The sequence below is a fragment of the Takifugu flavidus genome, chromosome 12 (assembly GCF_003711565.1).
Source record: "Takifugu flavidus isolate HTHZ2018 chromosome 12, ASM371156v2, whole genome shotgun sequence".
NCBI lineage: Eukaryota > Metazoa > Chordata > Actinopteri > Tetraodontiformes > Tetraodontidae > Takifugu > Takifugu flavidus.
Genome location: NC_079531.1, coordinates 15,291,507 through 15,312,799, shown reverse-complemented (window position 1 = coordinate 15,312,799; position 21,293 = coordinate 15,291,507). Strand labels below are relative to the sequence as shown.

At 43.4% G+C, this 21,293-nt stretch overlaps 1 protein-coding gene across 7 annotated transcripts in view; it reads right to left on the bottom strand.

Moving 5' to 3' along the window:
• The window catches only part of mecom (MDS1 and EVI1 complex locus), a 68,771-nt gene that overhangs the window by 27,817 nt on the left and 19,661 nt on the right, over window positions 1-21,293 (bottom strand). For all 7 annotated transcript variants that reach the window (XM_057049979.1, XM_057049977.1, XM_057049978.1 and 4 more), the window contains exon 2: window positions 11,915-12,246. In XM_057049979.1, the coding sequence (XP_056905959.1) occupies window positions 11,915-12,246 (332 nt within the window). The remainder of the gene's footprint in view (window positions 1-11,914; window positions 12,247-21,293) is intronic.

Genomic DNA, 21,293 nt, shown 5'->3' with positions numbered 1-21,293 from the left:
GAAACCTGATAGGACCACTCTAAAAATTGCTCAACAAAGCTAAACACAAAAGACAGCTGAGAAATTTAAGTCAAGTTTGAATCGGCATCGAACTGAGAGGTACTAATTTGTGTTGTGGTGGGCGGGAACAGGTGGTTAAACAAATGAAAAGCTCCCCCTCCCCCTCCCACACACAAACAATGCACGCATACACACACATAACCAACTAAAAAAGGATTTTTCCTTTTTCAGTCATGTTCCTTAATGGCCCAAAGCCCATAGCTATCCTAATGGAAACTGTTGAACCTCAAATATAACACTGCTGCATGATCGCTGGAAACTGCTAGGTCATCGGTCATTGTGGGGGGCACCATGATTTTAGTGACATGTGATCATGGTGGACGCAAAATGATACCTCAATTTCTATTAGCTCAACTGTTCAGACCTGGACTCGATCTCCCAGCTTAAAATCCCACCCCCCATTACAGTAGAAGCAATGGTGGTGGCAAATACAGCAATAGAGTTCTAATAAAACAAAACAGGTAAATAAAAAAGAAAGACACAAAGTTTTTTTTCATATTGATCTCAGTAAACCATGCTGCTAACAAATGGTGGCTGTTAACAGGCACGTTGTGTGTCCCTTGTAGCAGAAAGTTGCAATTATGAACAGTTATGTCTCCATGACAGCTCTCTCGCTCTCTCTCTCTCTCTTGAAGTTTGTTAGAACACTGCCCTTAATATGTACAACAACAATTATTACATTAACTTTTTTTGGAGTTCTTGACAATAGAGGTTGGCAGACTTCAGCTATGTTTAAAAGACATTTATTCACAAGAATAAAGGTAAAAACCTGCAATCTCTGTACAGTGTACTTCTATACACAAGAGTGTGTATGGGCGTGTTTGCTAGCTAGCTGATTGCTCTTGTTGCTTAGAAGCTCCGTCTGCAAACCTTGTGCTTGGTGGCAGTAACAGCAGGGGGTCCTGATGACCTCAGACTCCCTTGCCACAGTCAGCCAGTGGCAACTGCTAGATCATGTTTTCACAACTGGAGGATTATGGGACATTTGGGTTTCCAGTGGTTTCCTTGGCCTCCAAGAGAAAGAAAGTCATGTGGTGAGCATGGAACCCATTACAATTAAAATGTTGCTGCACACGTATCAGGCCAGTCGGTGACGGTATTGAGACACATTACAGATAAGACAAAGGAAGCCACTTGAGCCCCAGCTGAAGGCCCAACTCCTCATCATTTATACAGGCATTGGCCCTGGAGTCAATAAAGGGCCCTTAAGAAGGAGGAGCTAGCCTTCGAACAAGGCCCTCTGGATGTGGGGAGGAGTCAAGGCAGCAGAGCTTGCCAGGGTTTTACCAAACTGGTGAGCTCTGGCATTTGCTGGACACCTGGAAACAAAATGGTTCAACTGCCCAACATAGAGGCAGAGATCGGACCTGCGGTGACACTCCTTCTCAGCCTGGGAAAGGGAAGAACAACTCAAATGCATTGGTATCCAATCTGCTTATTAATAGGAAAGACTTGACGGCTGCAGCAACCCAACAGGATTGATGAGGAAGGGAACGTTGGGTCCCCCCTTGACTGCTCTGGTCGGGAAATCAATAGAATAATTCGCAACTGTTCACTCGGCTTGTTTCAGTCCCATAAGTCCTCTTGCTGACTCAGAACCACAGTTCTCAACCCCAAAGAACCATTTGAAGCGCAACCACAAACCAGTCAAAGGAGGCACAGGCCTGAGACTGTCTCCCATTCAGCTTTTGTCAATACTTGAGCTCGGCCCGAATTGGATAGATCCTGAGAAAAAACACGGGTGAACTTACAGAGGTGGACTGACCTCAGGCTGCCGAGAAGGTTCACAAGCAATTTGGAATTAGATAATTTTATCACCTCTTTTTGATATTTAATTGATTGTACATTCCAAAAATAACACTTTAAACCAATAACATTTAGTGTTCCAGTAACACTCCATTACAAATAAATTAGCAGCTGCTATTGAAACAAATGTAATATACATGGCAGTAGCTTTAAGCTATAATGCCACAAGTTGCTTTGCTAGTTATATTCATTGTGATAACATCAGCTTTTTACTTACGAGTGAACGACAGGTGATGAAGGTGATGAAGCTGCTACAATAGATGACCACAGTTTATCTCGAAGCCATGTGCTTAAGAAAATGCTCGTGCAAATAAGTGAGGGATGTGGCCCAGGGTGAGGGATTAGTGAAGTGAGGCTACATTCAAATATTGCTAGCAGTTTAACACTGCAAACTCCCACATCTTCATACAGATATCAGAAGGAGAAAGAGAGGCAGAAGGGTAAAGAGGAGAAAAAGGAAACTTCAGAGAAGAAATGTGATATTGCCAAATTTAAATTAAATCATTCCATTTCTAGAGTCATAGTCCAGTATTCCCATGGTATTTATCTGCCCTCATGCTGCCCTTCAGTGGAGATGGTCCTGATTAAGAGAGTGGAGGATACATGGAGAGGAGAGGAGAGGAGAGGAGAGGAGAGGAGAGGAGAGGAGAGGAGGGGAGGGGAGGGGAGGGGAGGGGAGGGGAGGGGAGGGGAGGGGAGGGGAGGGGAGGGGAGAGGAGAGGAGAGGAGAGGAGAGGAGAGGAGAGGAGAGGAGAGGAGAGGAGAGGAGGGGGAGGGGAGAGGAGAGGAGAGGAGGAGAGGAGAGGAGAGGAGAGGAGAGGAGAGGAGAGGAGAGGAGGGGAGGGGAGAGGAGAGGAGAGGAGAGGAGAGGAGGGGGAGGGGAGGGGAGAGGAGAGGAGAGGAGAGGAGAGGAGAGGAGAGGAGAGGAGAGGAGAGGAGAGGAAGGGAGGGGAGAAGGTGGCTCTGATAAATGTTACTCTAGCTTATTCTATGATAAGTATTATGTCTAAAAGAAAATTATAGCTATAGAAATACTGTAATCTGTAGCATATTAGAAGTCTTCTCAAAGAGAAACGCTTTTAACTTCACCTTGGGGGGGGGGGTCATTAAAGGTGAGAGGGGGGTCATCCAGCCGGTTTGCAGCAGGACGTTAAGATCGACTGCATTGAAGGCAGCACGGAGGTGAGATCAAACACAGGAACAAGTCAGTTGTCCAAAGTTTTGAGAAGATCATTTGAACAAGTGTTGTGTCTGATTCAATCTGAGACTGGACTCAAACCTTTCAATCAGACTTTCTCTGCCGGTGATTGAGTTACTACATCTTAGTTTAACGTTGAAGCTGAAGGGAAGGTTAGACACTGTATAGGCCTTCATTTGCCTGGGTCACCTGAAGGTTTTCAAGCACCTGTGGGGACAATACCGCTTACTAAAAAGAAAAACAATAATCTGACATAGAAGAGAAGTGCCTCAATAAAATCATCCCTCAGCAGACCTGTTAAGATCTGGCTCTTGTGGTAGATTTAGATTTACAGATCGTTGAGAACATCTCAGAAAAGTCCATTACTGGAAAGGAATTCAAGTTGTCATCAAGTCCCCTCAGATTTTTGCAGTCGACATATTTTACGACCGTCTAATAGCTACTGGTTTGACACCATTGAGTTTCTTCCTACATTTATAATTTTATTTGTGAAGAAGTCATGAAGCGCTTCCTGCTGAGTAGAAGGAATATGTGCCTCCAAAGCACTGACTGTGATTGTTCTTGTTTTCTTCAGCTACAGAAGAGCAACAGACCATTTTAGCCATGGGCCTTTCCATCAGCCTTCTACATAAGGAAATTCCTTAATTGTAAATTCAAAGAATGACCCTGTGGCCAGCTCACCACATTTCCTTGGACCACTTTAGATGGATACTGACCACTGCCTACCTGGAGCGCCCCAACAGAGCTGAACCTTTGGAGAAGCTTTGTCGCTATTTTTTGCACCTACTCCCACTCCCATGCTTCCACCTGCCCCTTTCATTTGCTTTTGCATTGATAATCAGAGATAATCAGGACAGCAAACCTCCGTGGTCAACATGGTATACCTGAATGAGTAAAGCGTTCATTATGGTCTTCAAAAGTCGTAGAGTTACTTTTCTCATTTACACAACAAAAGGAGTCTGCAGGCAACTTCATTCCTGCACTGGTCACAGCTGCGAGCCTTTGAGGTATAGTAATAGTTATTTTTTTTCAATAATTCATGAAAAAGGAAGTGGATTAAACGCTAAATTTGATCTTTTTTAGACAAACTTGTGAAGATAAGCATGACATCAAACAGCCACATGTGTTTGCTTTTTTTTTTTAAGCTGCGACTTGTTATCAGGGCCGGGCAGAACTTTCGGCACCACAAATCTTGTTGTTGCAGCGCCTTTCTAGACTTGAGTGTGTTGAGAAGATGGGGTATTGGTTGGCAATGTCAATAGCTTGTGTGTGTGCTTGTCTTTGTGTCATGGGTTTGAACCCTGCTGTTAACACCCCCCCCCCGCCCCACCACCACCACCATCCTCCCCCAAGAGCTAGTGATAGAAAATACTATGGAGTGGTGCCAAATTTTACTAGACTCGGGTTATTCTCTTGCCAGCCCCCATCTGCATCTCCCTCAGCTCTGTGAGTCTTTATCGCTCTTTCTTCTTAAAGCGCAGCACAATTAAAAATGACAAGTTTTACATACTTTCCGCGTGCGGATTTTCGGGCTGCGCAGTGCACAACGTTGCACGGCCATGGGGCTCATTGAAATCAACATTTTGAAATGCCTGTTTTTTGAGCGAATATAAACTAACTGTGGCAGACACACACCTTGACAGCCACACGATAGCCCCAAAACTATTCGAGACTGCATTTTCAATTTAATTTAAGTGTTTGTGCCTGCTGCTTGTTTTTGATTTTGACGTCAGAAAAGAGTCAAATATTTGGGAAGTCGTCATCTAGTGCTTTATATATACTAGCCTTTGGTCAAATTCATAGCACACCAGTGTCTGCAGATGCACGTCTGTGTGCATTATGTATTATGTCCATGCTGCTGCTGCATCTCTCTTAACCACTCTGATGCACACTGATTGTTCCATTAATGACAGAATGCATCAACCCACTGCACCTCAAATAACTGATGATGCTGTCACACTCAAATCCCATTTGTAGCTTTACTATTGAGAATCATCATAAATAACCATGACATCATCCCATTCTTATCTATAGGATGTCCCATGCTGATCGATAGTATGGCTTCTGTAGTGTAAATAGCATCTAATGTCCCATCGTCCCCTTCAAATAGGTCTACATAATTTATGATGACAGTTCAGATACCAGTCCACAATTTATTTCACCCCACCTCTGCTCCTATTATACTGGTGCTTTTGAGTCTAGATGAGAGATTGGAAAGAAGCATTTGTTGCTCACAGAAGAATAAAAGAAAAAAAAAACCCACATGCTTGTGTTCCCCGAAAGCTCCCATACATTTTCCTGGCAAGTTCCAGGAGGCTCATCATTCTGATAAATAGGAGGAGGAGGAGATGGGAAGGGAAGAAAAATAAGGAGTGGCAAGAGTGGACCTGAGTGCTGCATGGTCCCACCCGGTGGTGGTAATGAAGGGACATCTGTTACTCAGATGACAGTGAGAGTGGCAGGCCTATTTGCGCTGCCACTAGTGCACCGTGATGGATTGGACAGACAAAGCGGATGGAGGCTGTGTGGAAATGACAGGCTGTGTTTCCATTTGCGTGAAAAATCTAGCTAAGGTGGCTAAGGTGACTGAGTGGGTGGGGAGAAAAAAGGGAACGCAATAATGATTTGTTGTTGGGCGATATCTCTGGTCTTTCTATCTTTTGTCTTAATTTCCTCTACCTATTACACCTGTGTGCCAATTTTTAAGGCAGTCATTCTTAAAAATGATATTTGTTTGTATGTAAGTATTGTGTTTCTTATCAGTGATCCTACCCAGATGACCTTCTGTCTTGATGTAGCCTAGAAGGAAAACTAGTCCTTCACAATAAAGGCCCCATTTGAGCTGTGTGTAGCGAGTCCTGAATGATTCAATTTGAACTTTATTTATACACAGAAACCAAGAGCCCAACAGTAATGAAGAAAGTCAAAAGTTAACAGGAGGAAACCATGAACAGGACCATGATCATACGGAGGGGTCCTTCTGTTGATGGCCAGAGGAGGAGAAGAACCATGATGACTTGATGAGAAACCAAAGATTTGAGCCAGTCAGAACAGGTTAAAGGAGATGATGTAGGAAGAGAACTTGTTTTCCAGTTCCATGCAGCGTTGCCAAGTGCCCCAAATAATAGGACTGGAGAGGATCCTGTACTGGAGTGCAGCAGGTAGTAAGTGGTGGAATCCTGTTCATCAGCACTGACTGATAAGGGTTAATACAGCCCATAGATTCCTGAAATACATCGGGCACTCTGGGTGTCTGTCCCTCCCTGTCAGTGCTGTCAGCAGAAATTTGTCACAAAGGATTTTTTCCGGCAAACCTCTGGAACATTTTCAGACGGTTCCAACCAACTAATTGTTACTTCAAGTACTTCAAGTCCTGGTAAACAGAAAGAGAGACAGAGAGCTAGAGAGAGATAGTATAAATAAAGAAATGCAAGTAGACACCTATGTAACATCTAAACATTGAACCAGTAAATTCCAGTTGAGCCCGAGGGTGTTTCATGTTCACCTTGTTTCAACCGTCTAATTGCTGTGGAGGACAAGCATTTAACAGTCCAGTAATCCTTGTATTGATAATACCCACATGTTTTCTCAGACTACATTGGTGTGGACAGGCAGAAGAATAAGTGGGGGCCATCCTAATGACTTTCCCTCTGCAGTACTGGCTGCGAATGTCCTGCACCAATGATCTCCTCCGCGATTCTCCCCATTTCTGCTCTGTCTGTGTCACTCTTCTGCACGGAAAGAACCACCTTCTCTGGTTAACATAGCAAATAATGACCTGCTAAATGATAACTGTGGTGTTGTCACAGGAGGCTAGTCAGGACCCTTCCCCCCCGAGCTTGGTGTCGTGCACCTTCACCACCTCAGAAATGCTAATGATCAATAGGAATGACTCCTTCCAAACTTGATCAGAATCTATATCCCTGTATTCGTCTGAGGGAGACTTTAAGTACTTTAAGTACTTTAAGTGCACTTTAAGTAACATGTGGAACACGTACGGGATGAATAAAGCTGCATCGTTAGCGCGCGATTATTTCAAAACGCGACCTGACTCTCTTGTTCTTTGTGGGGTTGGCTTCTGGTGGCAGGTACTGCCCAGGAGAGTCGGAAGGTGAAGGTGAAAAGTTTGCCTGGGATGGAGAGTAGCGCTATCATTCTGTGGTTACTGCAGGTCAGCTGGTCTCTCTTCCCTTCCTAGAGGGGTAGGACAAAACCTCACCCCCAGTCTTTGGTAGCCTCTCAGAAACCCGCGTCATTGGTAATCTGTCTGACCCAAAGAATTTTATTGTCATCTTGGCTGAGATGCTCGACTCCCCAGTGGCTTTGCTATTCTTGAGATTTAGCAGAGTGATCCAGGTTTGGGGTGAGGTTAGCTGTGGTAAAAGTGGGGTGTTCGGGCATGGGTGGGTGGTTGAGAAGCTGACTAAACTGCTCCTTCAAATGGTCCATGCGCTCATTTCCATTGGGCAGAATTATGCTTGATTAAGAGAGACACTGGAGAGCTTAAATCGTACACATGCGCAGAGATCCACATTGTGTCATTGCCTTATTTAGGGTTCATTGTAGCGGGCAGTGCTGTCGGCACAATAGGTGAGTTTAATGTACATATTGTATGTATATCAAGCCTCTATATTGAGCATTATCAGCAATACAGGATAAGCATGGCACACAAAAGGGTTCACTGACCACTCTGTGATGCAATTAACCAATGAATGAACAAAAAAGTCAGTGAGGAAGTCAAAGATTATTGGCATTCCTTTGTCCAAGGCTCCACCTTGTTGTCCCAGTCCCAACAGTCTTTGTCCCTCTAACTGCACTCTGACTCTGCTGCGTCACCAAATCCCGTACTGTTGACCTTCAATTATGTAAATAGAGCAAGAGGATGAATATTTGGTCAAGAACCTGGAGAAAATTGCAATATTGGTTTAAAAGAAAAAAAATGTCTCTCAATAAGTAGTATTTTAGCACTAAGCTGCATCTTACAGCCAAAGTCCCATGAGTCCAATAAATAAAGTGTGTGAGTGACAGATCAGTTCATCCCTAATGCCGGCATTTAAAAGCAGCACGACCATCTCTGGGACATTTTGGCTGAGCTGATGGGATAGACAGAAGTTCAGGGATTAGTGGACTTTAATCTGAGCCCGAGAGGGGCCTTTTTCCCCACACAGAAAGGTGATGGGTGAGACGTCTGCATTATATATACAGACACACACCTCCTCCTACAACTGTCTGTCCTCATCCAATTCAAGAATCCACTTGATTTTATTGTTTGCTGGTTATTATTTCTAATATTTGGCAGAAGCTAAAAATATGTTTTGAGCCCATTTATATTGCAAACGTGTGGATGAGGTGCTACATAGCTGGAGGATTCTTTGGAACAAACCTCTTAAAGTAATGTGTGACTCTCAAATGCATTAGCATAGCATAAATAGCATAAAAATTAGCAACTTCAATTCCATCCTAACAAATGATGCAAGATCCCACATGCAGGAACAACAGAATTGTTGGTTTAACATAACTTTTAAATGTATTTCTGGACTGTTTAAACCAGGGGTGGGGAACCCTTTTCATATCGAGGGCCATTTCAATTTTTACAAAGTCCTCCGAGGGCCATACTATTATGAACACATACCTAGGGATGCAAAAAAAAGACAAAAAAAAAAAGTCTATAACCACTGTGTTACTAAGTCTCATGATTGCTGCATTTGAGTTTGAATTATTTATTTAGCACACATGCATATAAAATCACCAAATAAATAGAATAAAATGACAAGTAAAATATGTTTTCATGATCATACAAAATAAAAAGAGGTGCAGAGTTGAGGCAAGAGACCCGTAAGGGCCTGTTCGAGGCCTCTACTCACAAAAACTGCAATACAACAAGATAATCAAGAAAATAAATGAAAAAGAAAGAAAGATAAAGACAATAACAACAACAACAACAACAACAACAACAACTAGAAAGCACTCGGAGAGCGCAGACCTCCGCCAAGCGCAACAATTCCTGGCATATTGTGATTTCCACCATAAATATTAGTCCCACATATACTTGACCATAAAAACATACCGTTAGCCACTGGAATCATAACAATATATGTCTTAGTTCAATAGTTATTCACGAAAAGAAATTCACGCTTTGAAACAATTTTACTTTGTCTGGCGCGAGCGCCTCAGCGGCGGCTACGAGGCACGTTCACGAACTCTCCTTCGGCGTGAGGTTTCAGCTTCGTGGCTATTAATTCACTCACCACAAAACTTGCACGCGTAATATTCTGTCGGTACATGGTCGTGTGAAAGCTGCTTGTTGAGCCTCCAAACTCCGGCGAAGAGCGTTAATTTTATCCAAACTCATCTGTCCTTTCAACTCATAGAGTTTAGCGTGTTTCGCTAGGCATTATTCGTCCGTGTCAATCAGTCCAGCCCACTACGTACCTCACATGCTGTGTTCACTGACCCTGACCTTGACTCGGACATAACATAACCGTCTGTTTTATCTCAGAAAACGGGAAAATATTTCCTCGTTACGAAAGAAATTTCAGGATACGAAAGGCAAAAATACGCTACCGCTGCTACTCGCAGCTCGCGGAGTTTAGCGAACGGTCCCACTGTATAAGTGCACATATAAAATATAAAAATCTTATTGCGTTGCGGGCCGGTAGAAATGGTCTCGTAGGCCGTATACGGCCCGGAGGCCGGAGGTTCCCCACCCCTGGTTTAAACTAAATCTCTCATGAGTTTTTTGTTATTATTGTTAGTTGTTAAGAATAATGGGGGGGCGGGGGGGTGCTTAGCAGAAATATTGACAATGGCCCCCTCTTCTGACCAGGATATTCAGGAGAGATGCAAATCGAATCAAAGGCTCTGCCCAGCTACCTAATCTTCTATTCTCCTTCACTGTCATTGCTAATCTTCACCATCTTGCAGACACCACTACCACCATTCCATCCCTCTTCACCACCGCCTCTCAGTCAAGACGTGCACAATGGCCTAAGTCTCTGTCCCGCCTACCACGCTATCCCTACCTTCCTGCACCCCAACCCCAGTCTGTCCATCAGTCTTACCACAAAAGGAATTCACTTCTCAAAGTCCAGGACCTTTGCTCCTGCAAGGCTGTGAGTTTATGCTAGTCTCTCCTGTACTAGTACGAAATATGCACAAATTACTGTAGTTTAACTTCAATGTGCCCAACAGCTCACCTAAGTGAACAACTACAGGTCACCTTATGCTAATTCATCACAAGTATAAATCAGGACCTGCAAAGTTAATGCGTTAAAGCGGATTCATTCATCATCATGATTAATCTGGGCTGATCCAGTAGCAACAGGCAGCAGAAGCAACCGACGAACTTTATGCTAAAGAGCGTGTTGTCCCTCTGGCGCTACAACCCCCCCCCCTCCAAAACAACACGCTACAGCCAACATAAAGTGTGCACACTCTGCAGGAAGTTTCTTTTCGCTGAAGCACTTCCAGTTAACAACACCACACTGAGGTGAAGCCGTTTTTTCGGGATTCTGCTAGCATTTCAGTTAACGCGTCGCCAAGCTTGTCCCAAACGACCATCCCTTATTTCTTGAGTGTGTTTTCTTGTGCAAAATAAAACACAATAAATATAGATTGAAAAAGAACGATATTTAACCGTGATTAATCAAAATGAATCCAGTGAAGCCTTCTGATTAATCTGATTTAAACTGGTTAGCACTAGCATAATAATATTGTGAATTAATGCATCTGTTTGTAGTCACCTGCACACACACACAAGCACACACTGTATGTCATCGTATTCTTTTAAACAAAGTGTCTTTCTACAGTCAGACCATGTGACCGTCGCTACCTTTCACTTTTATGGAGGGTGATGCTTCTGCATCTGCGGTAATGTATTCTTCCCCTTCAGGAAAGACTCAGAGATTTATAGTAGTGCCCCAGAGGGGTGGTGACAAACTTACCCCAGTCTGTCACCACTGGCCTGAGTTGCCCCACAGGGCCCTCCATCATACTCTCCAAATGGAAGTGCCGTTTTACCACTCCCTGGTTGGTGACATCACCTCGTCGTGCTGGTCAGAATTGATGATTAGAGCAAACATATCTGTCTTCGCTTAATTTACAAATCAATTTGCTTTTGAGTCTATGTGGGATTATTGGCATCTTGATAGTCGGCAGTCAGTGGGAGCGGGGAGAATTAAGTAAGGGACGGTAAGAGGGCAGGCAAAACAAAGAGGGAGGGGTGGGGGGTGGGGTCAGCAAGGGTTTGTGGCATTTACCATATTTAATGCAGAGGGATGTCATGGCTGGATATCCATTCTGAATAATGTAGCATTTCATCATAAATACTTTACAACTTATTTACTTAATGGAAATAGTTATGGCTTGCTGTCAAGATGGTAATTAAGCATTTTGATACAGTGCTCTCTCTCGCAGGATCTCATCTTCCCTCTCCTCATCTAATATCCACCCACCTGCCTCAACACACTTAAACTCACTTGCAATTCACTCCAGAGCTTTTCAAACTCCATATTCATAATCCCCCCCCCCCCCCCATGAATCACCAGATTGGTTAATTCATGCTAAAATGCATAAAACATCTTACACAATTCTAGATGCTTATTCCTACATCGGCCAATGAATATAAAGATCACGGTACTTTTAGAAGTTAAAGGCTTTTTTAAACAATTTGACTAAACCGAATCACAGAGGACATATTTTTACAGTCTCCACCAAGAGCAAAGAGGAGCTAAACCTAAATTTTGATATTGAACTTTGACATTTTTGCATCACCATATTGCCTGAAATGACCACTGATGATCACTTCGGAAACTCAGGAACTTTGAAAGATCCCGTCTGCTGTGTTCCTACCTCAAAATCTCGAGTGGGACTTTGACGGACCGTCCAGCGTTCCCCTTGATATGGCCCAAAGCACTCCCCGATGTTGATTCTCCGGCAGCTCCAGATTCCTAGGCGCCTCCCAGGAACCCCTGACTCTCGCAGCTCAAAGTCCAAAGGAATGGTCAGATCTTTGGGAAGCAGGAGGCTCTGGTGTTGGAAGGACAACGATTCCTTGGAAGAAGAATCATCATCCAACGTTGGGTCATCTGGCGTGTTCAAAGAAAGGGCAGCATCCCCACCTGAGCTACAGACGGCGTCCAGGTAGTCAGCTGGGTAAAGCAGCAACTCCTCTTCCCCGTTACCTGGGAAAGACAGTCTTGATGTGAGGGAATTGCTCAGTGTTGCAGCTGTATCACAATATTTACACACAAGAACTTTTTTCAGAATTGCGTCCATCACAGTGTAAAATTCCATGTTATGCAGGCAATTACGTATAATTCTAATATATGGTCAACCAAAGAGAACGAAAACACAAAATCTGCTTCGTGATGCTTTAAACAAGAAAGCAGCATTATGAAAGTTGTCTGCGCTGATGTCGAGGTGTCTTTATTTGTGTCACTGTAGAAAGTAGATATGTAAAAAAAAAAAAGAGGTGCACGGACAATGATGCGGTTATTTCAGGGGGGCCTAATGAAAAGCTTCCATTTCAGCCCCGAGAGCTGCCAGTAACTAAAACTAAAGACGTTACAGCCACTTAAAACAAACTTTGCACCCTATAAGTGCCTCACTTTAACTTCTTGAGACGTTTATATTCCTCAGTCTTGCAACACAATGATTATCACACTGATTATTACAATGATTATAACATTTCCACAATTAATTAAGAGCCAGGAAGACATTCAAAGCTTGAAAGGAGTCATAGTAACTTGATGCTTCCCCAGTGTGCATTTGAGATGGGCTGTGGCTAACGCTGACTGACAAGGGCACGGGTAGCTGGGGTTCTGCTAATGAGGCTCCTCACCCCATCCCTGGGCTGAGGAGCATTCCTGAAGGACTGGCCCTGTGACACTATACCACCGCGCTGTCATCTTTGATCCACAGATACACAACACACAGTTCTTGTTCACTGGCCATGAAGGAACCGTGATTCTAACTGACTGAACAGGTGGTCATAACGAAATCGTCGCTTCCATCTTTGTTCACCTCTCAACACTAAAAAAAGTTGCAAGTTAGCTAAAATACAGATTCTCTAGGACACCGTGTGGACGTTGATATCCTATAAGTATGTGAACTTTTGCTAAGGTCAGATTATTTGGGGCACAGTGATGCAAAACTGTCAGGTTTGGTAGAAAAAGTGCACGGCTTGTTGTCCCCCGGCATTTCAGAAACACGGTTTCTTTATCATTCAAAATATAACACTAATCAACAGATTTCATCAACCATTTTTGATAGACACTTGAGATTCGTGTGGTTAGTTGGATGTGTGTATCTGTGTCACGAAGGTTTGTGTTTGACATTTTTAGTCCACTAAAACCTGATCACAGCACCTTTATTGTGATTAGCATTCTTGTGATTAGCATTCTTGTGATTAGCATTCTTGTGATTAGCATGTGTTCTATGGAGGTGGCATAAACAGCCCGTATTAAACGCCAAGTCTATCAATCAAGTGTTGATTTTTTTTCCTTCATTTTTCAGTTCAGTGCATGTGTTTGCAAGTGTAAAGTGTGCTCACAGCCGTTTTGGAAAGAGAAAAAAGATAAAAGCCAATCCCCCGGAGCAGAAGAGGTCCTTCACATAAACACACCTCCTATCTTTCTGCAAGGTAAGATCAAAGAAAATATGCCATGTTCAGAGTTAAATTATGATCTTGTGTGATTTCTGCAAAAAAGACCACTTCACAGTCATTAGGCTCTGTGTGTGTGTGTGTCTGTGTGTGTGTGTGTGTGTGTGTGTGTGTGTGTGTGTGTGTGTGTGTGTGTGTGTGTGTGTGTGTGTGTGTGTTTAGAGCTCTCCGTTTGTTTGTTTAGCAATGATCATTATAGCAAGCTGACGCCCTCCGTGAAATGAGGAGAGCTAAAAAAGAGACGGGGAACTCCAGCTGGGAGCAAAATTGCTACTTCAAATACATTATGAAAGATGGCCAAGAGGGATAATAATGTAAATATGTCAAAAGAAAGCGAGTGTAAAACCCAAATTAGGCCACTTTGATGTGGACATGTGTAAACATCGACGGGAATAGCATTGTTACCTCGCAAGCCAAATCCCTCGTGGACGCGCTTGTCACACAGTTGACACCAAATATCCTTATTTCCTATTAAATACTGATAATAAACCAACATTTACTCTGCATGGGTGGACTAGATTTCACCTCTGCCACGGGAGCTCGGCTGGACTCATATATCATGGATTTACTGCGAGCTCTGCCGAACTCTGAGAGTGAATTAAAGATGATAGAAAAAAACGATTCATCACTGTGACAAAGCACTTAATGGAGGTGTCATCCAAGCAGTTTACAGGGAGGAGCCAGCAGATGCACCCCCAGGACTAATGGGGACACAATTCTCCTGTTAAGTTGGAAAGTTTTCCAGCCATGGATTTTTAAATGGAGCTTAGGAACGACTGTTCTTGTGAAAACGCCTCTGTTGAGATGATTTTCGTCCTGTTTAACTAACAGCTGGATGAGGAGATCTCACGGTTGACTATTGGGGTCAATGTTGCTCGGGGGGGTCACACTCCAGGTTTGATACAACGTGGATTCAACCTGAACGAAGCACCTTAAATATTTACTTGCTTGTTATCAGAATCCATCACTTGCTGCCCACAAGGGTCCATTGATGCCAAAATTAATCACACATGAGCTCTTACTAAAAATACAAATACATAGAAACATAAATACCCAAATAAATGTGAGGCTAGCCTTGGGTAGGTCCAACTCACTGCAACCGAGCTCATTCTACTTTACTGTTACTACAGAAATTGGAAAAGGGTGTTTGTTTTGCTAAGCACTGTTAATTACAGACGGTAGTTCGTGTTCCCGGATCTACAGTGAGAAATGTGTTCGGAGCCTTGGGCCTCAGGAGAGGCCATGAGCTTCCTAATTAACTCCCTTTCTGGGCCTGTTTGAGGCTTTCGGGTACTTTCCATGAGCATTTTGTTCCGTTTAAATGACTCTGGAACCTCTTACCGAACAAATAGGCTTCCTTTTTTGCCTGCTCACAGTTTAGTTCTCAAATTAGCCTATTCAAAATAATGTTCAAAGAACAAACAGGACTGCACGGCGCATTTTTAATTACACCCCCTCGGTCCACCAACACGCACAAGGCTCTAGTTCTGTGGTGCCGGCACCAGTTTCTTTCTCCTTTTTTTTTCAAGTTTATCACATAGCGCCCACTCCAAATGGAATACGTTCCCATTCTGGGCTGATTTCTAAATTAACATCACACAGTGAAACCTTAAGCTGGTCCCTCGCTGCACACGTGCACTGAGGGATACCCAATTAATTAGAATTACTCAGGATTCATAATGAGGCTCTTTTAATGGTAAATCTGTATTTCCCGTGACAGAATGACAATGACATCTGTAGACAAAGCAGAATTCATCGGGAGAGCTGCTGGGGGATTTGAACATGTTTCACACGAGCCTGACAAACGGCCTATTAATTATCTCATGTTGTCCGACAACAGCCCCTTGATAGATGTTTGGACAGGGCGAGGATGAGAAGATACGCCGGAGGGGACAGAAGGTGGGAGAGCGTTCCGGGAGATGCATGAATGAGTGGAGGCCTGCACTCAGGCGACCGATCAATACGGCGCATCTCTCGCGATAATGCCTCTTTTGTGTTAGCAACTTAATGAACACCTTAATTAATAGAGAAAAATAGAAAACGCACAGCAAAATAAACCCACACCGGGAATGAGGAAGGTTCTTCACTCCATGTCATCAACTCAGTGGCAATGTGGAGCATATGGACGCCCCTCATGGGGATGATTTCAGCCCTGAGTCTAATTTGCAGTTTATCTTTTGCTTGTGCAGACAGACAGCTTTTATTTGGGCACCTGTTGCCAAACTGCTTTATGATTGTTTGAGCTCTACATTTGGCTTAATGAGATAGGATCCCAGTTGGATCTCACGCCTGTCAAATGTAAAGCATGCAGATTAACAACCTGCTGCTCACTTTGCTTCCACGTGTCATCCATCAACTTAGGCGGGGAAGCGGGGGCACTGCGGAGCTAGAAATGAGAGGAGATGGGTTGGCTACGGCTGCCAGCCATGAGAGGCGACGGTGATGAGGGACGTGGAAATGAGAGACGTGGGGCGCACACACGCGTTAGAAAAAGTTAGTTTTCTTCCAAAATTCACTGATTTTCATCTTCTACCATTCTTGATCCTACAGTTTTTCCACTTCAGCCCTTATTCGAGCGGCCTTCTTCCTCTGGCATCCTGCTGTTGGCGCTCCTGGAGCGGTTTATGGGTTCAGAGCAATGATCTAAATCACTGGGAAAGTTGGTGTTGTCGTTGGACGGGGACGACAAAGAGAGACAAGAAAAGCTACGTACATCAAATGTAAAGAAGCTGGAATAATGTTGTCTGGGATTTGTGTGTGATTATTACCATTTATGTTGGCTGTAGAATAGGCATTACACATTAATACACCAGATGTAAGGCCATGTCCTACCTCCCCCATCTCTTTCTGCTTTATTCATTAGAAAATTAGTCACACGAGGTAACACATCCATAAATATGTTCAAATCCCAAAATGGAACTACTCAGGCTTGGAGGTGAATCTCCTACTTCCTTTTTCCTTCCCACTTTCTCGACTTCCTCTCCCTCACATGCCTCCTCCCTGCTCCGCACCTCTCAATGCATAAAACCCACCTCACATCCATCACAGGGCAGAAATTTAAGGAGCCAAATTGGCCTCATCTGTCTCAATGTTGGATGCAGATGGAGTTTCTCCTGTCAAGAGAGGTGCAGTTATTCACTCACCCACATCTTCAATCTGCCTTAAAGCCAGACCAGCCTGTACCAGTCGTGCCGCTCCTCAGACACCTTATGAGGCTGACAGCTGGAAAAAGAGGGGCAAACTAGTAAAGTGACAACTACACTAACCACACACACTGTCTGAATCATTCAATTTTTTTCCTCCTTGAAATTTTCCTTCCTCCTCTGTTGAGTTTCCATCTTGCGCTCCTTCTTACTCAGACTTGCTTACTCATAATCACGCAGAAATCCATTACAGGCCGCGGCGGCCATTGAATCGGGTGCACTGGGCTGGTCTGACCAGGCTCATTAATAAAGGCCTAAATGAGGTGTCATGCATAAAACATGAGGTGCTCCGTGTTGCCACAATGAACCGCTTCTCTATAATTGCGTCTCAAAGTCGTAAAATGAAGACAAAACATTTGAAGAGATGTTCTGTCACCTCTCTGCAGATGCAACACTAATCATTGGCATTTTCCAAGGGCTGGCCCTCCCCTTGGAAAGGAGAAACACTGAAGACCCAGGTTATAAATATTGACTACACCCTCGCAGTAATGGGACCTAATTGAATAGTTATAAATTAGAAAATAGAATGGGAGGACTCGAGTAAAGTGACAACGACAAGGATAGATGAAAATTCATTTTAAACTATAAACCATTACTTTTCTTCAGATCTGGGCATTGGTCTGTGTTTTAAAAGTGATTCTACCCACCCTTGTCACATATGATGTTATTTTCTTTTGTCTATCTCACTTTGTTAACCTAATCCGATTTGGCGTGAAAGCCAGGAGCCACGACAATTCCCACATCGGCAACTAATGAACGCCGCTAGGCTTTAAAATGTTTACTGACGTACAACCTACAACGTGCCTCGTGGTACAAAGATGGCTCCTGTTGGGTTTAATAACAGCAGCGTCACCTCCTCTTCACCACTTTGAAATTCCTTAACTCACGCATTGACTTTTTATTCACTGCTAGCTATTTCACCTTATATTACCTCGTATTCAACTCCTCCAGAGGCTACGCTACCACAGATAGACATGTATCTGCATTGTTGCTTGAGATGGGGGGAGCAGGATACTAGTTACCTTCAAAGAAATACTTGATACAAAGCTATACCTGTATATTCACCTTGACCAACAAGCTGTCTCGCTGTAGCCTTTATCTGGTAGGACGAAAACAACCCCAGTGGCTCCTCCTTTGTTTTAAGTTGGCAAATTAAGTGTAGATATTGGCCAAATTAGGTAAAAAAAAGACTTTGCAAACATTATAATTTAAGACCATTGATTTTAAGCAGTTCAGAAAAAAAAACCTAAATAATATAAAAGATATGGTAGGATAGAAAAACAGACTACACAGGGAGAAGCTATGTAATCACCACAGACAGACAGACAGCACAAGCAAGAGCAACCAACACACACAGACAATAAACACACACACAACCATGGTGACAGAGAAGCTTTGCATTGAATGATTAGAATCCAACCCGGGGTTGACACCCGACAGTTAAGGAGTTCCTGTCGTGACAGCGCGGTGACATAATGATGGTCCTGTGGTTGTCGGGGGCGTCAGTTGTGATCACAGTGCTCAGTGGGGGAGATAAGGACACAAAAAATGAATCTCGGTGATTAATGTGCGTTAACCTGAAAGTGCTATGTCACCGTCAGCAGCCCCGTCACCCCCTGCAATCACGCGGGGGGAGGGCCAGGGTTCAGTTTTGTCGGGTTCGGACGGGAGTCATTTAGCAAACTCGCACATTATTTTGACACCTTAAACATTTGAAAGCAACGACTAAGACAAACCTGGACATACAAACATTGTTCATGTTTTATACGTCCTTTAATGATTTTCTTTAATTCGACAAATTCAATGGGGGAAAAGGGTCCAAGAACTGTAATAAACCAATGTTATTGGATGGCAGGAGTATTTAGTGTGCAAAGCTGAAACTTGTCAATAGCAAATAATGTCAAAGAACTGTGGGACAGAACTGCACTCCTGTATAATATAATAATATATATAAGACACATTCTTATATCGTTTGACGTGTCAACGCTGTGTCCGTCATCAGTTTGTATCTATCAGAATCTATTTATCTACTTTTCTCTATGAGAATGTATCTACCTTAAATCAATTTAATGGCAACGTCTTATTTATATTTTGTGGATTGTTTTGTTGTGTTTCTCCATATTTGAAACTGAAATAAAGAGCATCTAGCATCCAGCCATCGGCCCGCCTGCTAGGCCGGCTATCAGCCCTGATAGTTCAGCCCTTGGTGACCCTCCACCCATAGGCGCTGGCTGCTGGCCCCCAGGTACCAGCCCTTACTTTAAACATCATCTGTAGGAGCCAAAGCAGCGAGCGAGATCAAGTCACTAGACCAGGGGTGGGCAAACATTTTGATTCGTGGGCCACAATGGGTTCTAACATTTGACAAAGGGGCCGGACCAGGAGCAGATGGATGGATGGAGTGCTTTGGTAACCTCACCTCATTGGAGAAAAAATACACATCTTGGGATATGGAGAAAACATGTGCTTTAATTTCAAATGAAAATGAAGAGACAAAATATCTGACTTTGGAATGAGTCTTAAAACACTTAAAATCAAATGAATAAAATGTGCCTTTTAAAAAAAAATAATAACCATTTCTATTTTAAAGCACTGACAGTTCTGTTATCCTTCAGGATATCACCATCACTCTCCTCCTGACTGTCTTTTTTCTAGTGGGAAAACACCAGAATTGCAGTGAAAATTTAACATTAACAAGGTTTATTCATTTAATTTTTCAAGTTTGGCGGGCCGGATTAAAACGTTTAACGGGCCGCGTGTGGCCCCCGGGCCTTAGTTTGCCCATGCCTGCACTAGACGTTCTGTTGGGGGAGGTAAAACCGCTGACGCTGCGGAATGCTGAGGAAGACAGGCGAATAACATACCTGGAAGGACCTGGAGCAGCACACCAGGATTAACAACCTAATCATTGCTGGCACGTCCCCCTCCGTCCAACGACAGAGCCCGCCAAAGTAATAATGATAGTGATATAATCATTATTACTATGGAGTAACAACGACGCTCCACACTGAACACATTGTTCACCCAGAGAGTTAAGGAAAGATTGTTGCCATCACTCAGAAGACCAGTTGTTCTATAACGAGATCAGATTATTAAAATGGACAGTTTGAGCCACTATCCAAAGATTACCAGACCCGGCAGGATCACATTTTGTTACATTTTTAAATAGTGGTTAGCAGTTGTTAGCACTGTCACTTCACAATAGGAAGTGTCTTCTCCCAGGAGGATGGATGGATGGATGGATGGGTGGGTGGGTGGATGGATGGATGGATGGGTGGGTGGGTGGTGGGTGGATGGATGGATGGATGGATGGATGGATGGATGGATGGATGGATGGATGGATGGATGGATGGGTGGATGGATGGACAGTATTACATTAAATGAAATCCTGACAAATGACACATTCTAGTGTTCCCAGTTTGAACAGTAGCTACAGGAAGTGGAAGGGGGCCCTACCTCTAGGGTCCACCAGCTTGTACCAGGTTTACCCGGCACCAGCTTCCGGCCGCTGTTTTGGCGAATCGCCCCAGTTCTGCTCAGGCGTCTCTGGCTTGTGAGTGTTCTCCTCCATCAAAAACCACCTTATTGTGCTGGAGGAGTTTCTAATGATCCTAGAAACTGATATCTGGGGCAGTTTGCTCCAGGTAGGGTAACTGGTTCAAGGTGAACAGTCAAACCCCCATACCTTCAAGACTGAAGTTTACCTCGAAGATCAGGGTACCCTGGTGGAGAATGGAATTATAGCTTGAGACATTGATTATGATTGATAAGCCAATAAGACATTTAAGAAAAGCCATTGTATTTCTATATAAACCAGTCCCAGAAGTGGTTTAAAGAATGGATTTTCAATGGGTATATGTTTGAGGAGGCTTTACCAGTCAGTGTATGTATTTAGAATTTTAAATGTAGTTTCTTCTCTAAACACATCTGAAACAAATTTGCATTCATTCATTCGAACCAGTACAAAATCGGTCTGAAAACTGCTCGGACACAGTTTAATTACCTCTGCCAAGGAGGTCATGTGACAGCTATAACTCGAAATGTACAGATCGGAAATTTTCTAGACGCTTGGTGGCGGTCTGAGCTCTCCGGGTGTGAGACATTTAGTTAACACTTGTTAGATATCTAGTTAACACTTGTTAGATATCCAGTTAACACTTGTTAGATATCTAGTTAACACTTGTTAGATATCTAGTTAAAACTTGTTAGATATTTAGTTAACACTTGTTAGATATCCCATTAACACTTGTTAGATATCCCGTTAACACTTGTTAGATATCCAGTTAACACTTGTTAGATATCTAGTTAACACTTGTTAGATATCCTGTTAACACTTGTTAGATATCCAGTTAACACTTGTTAG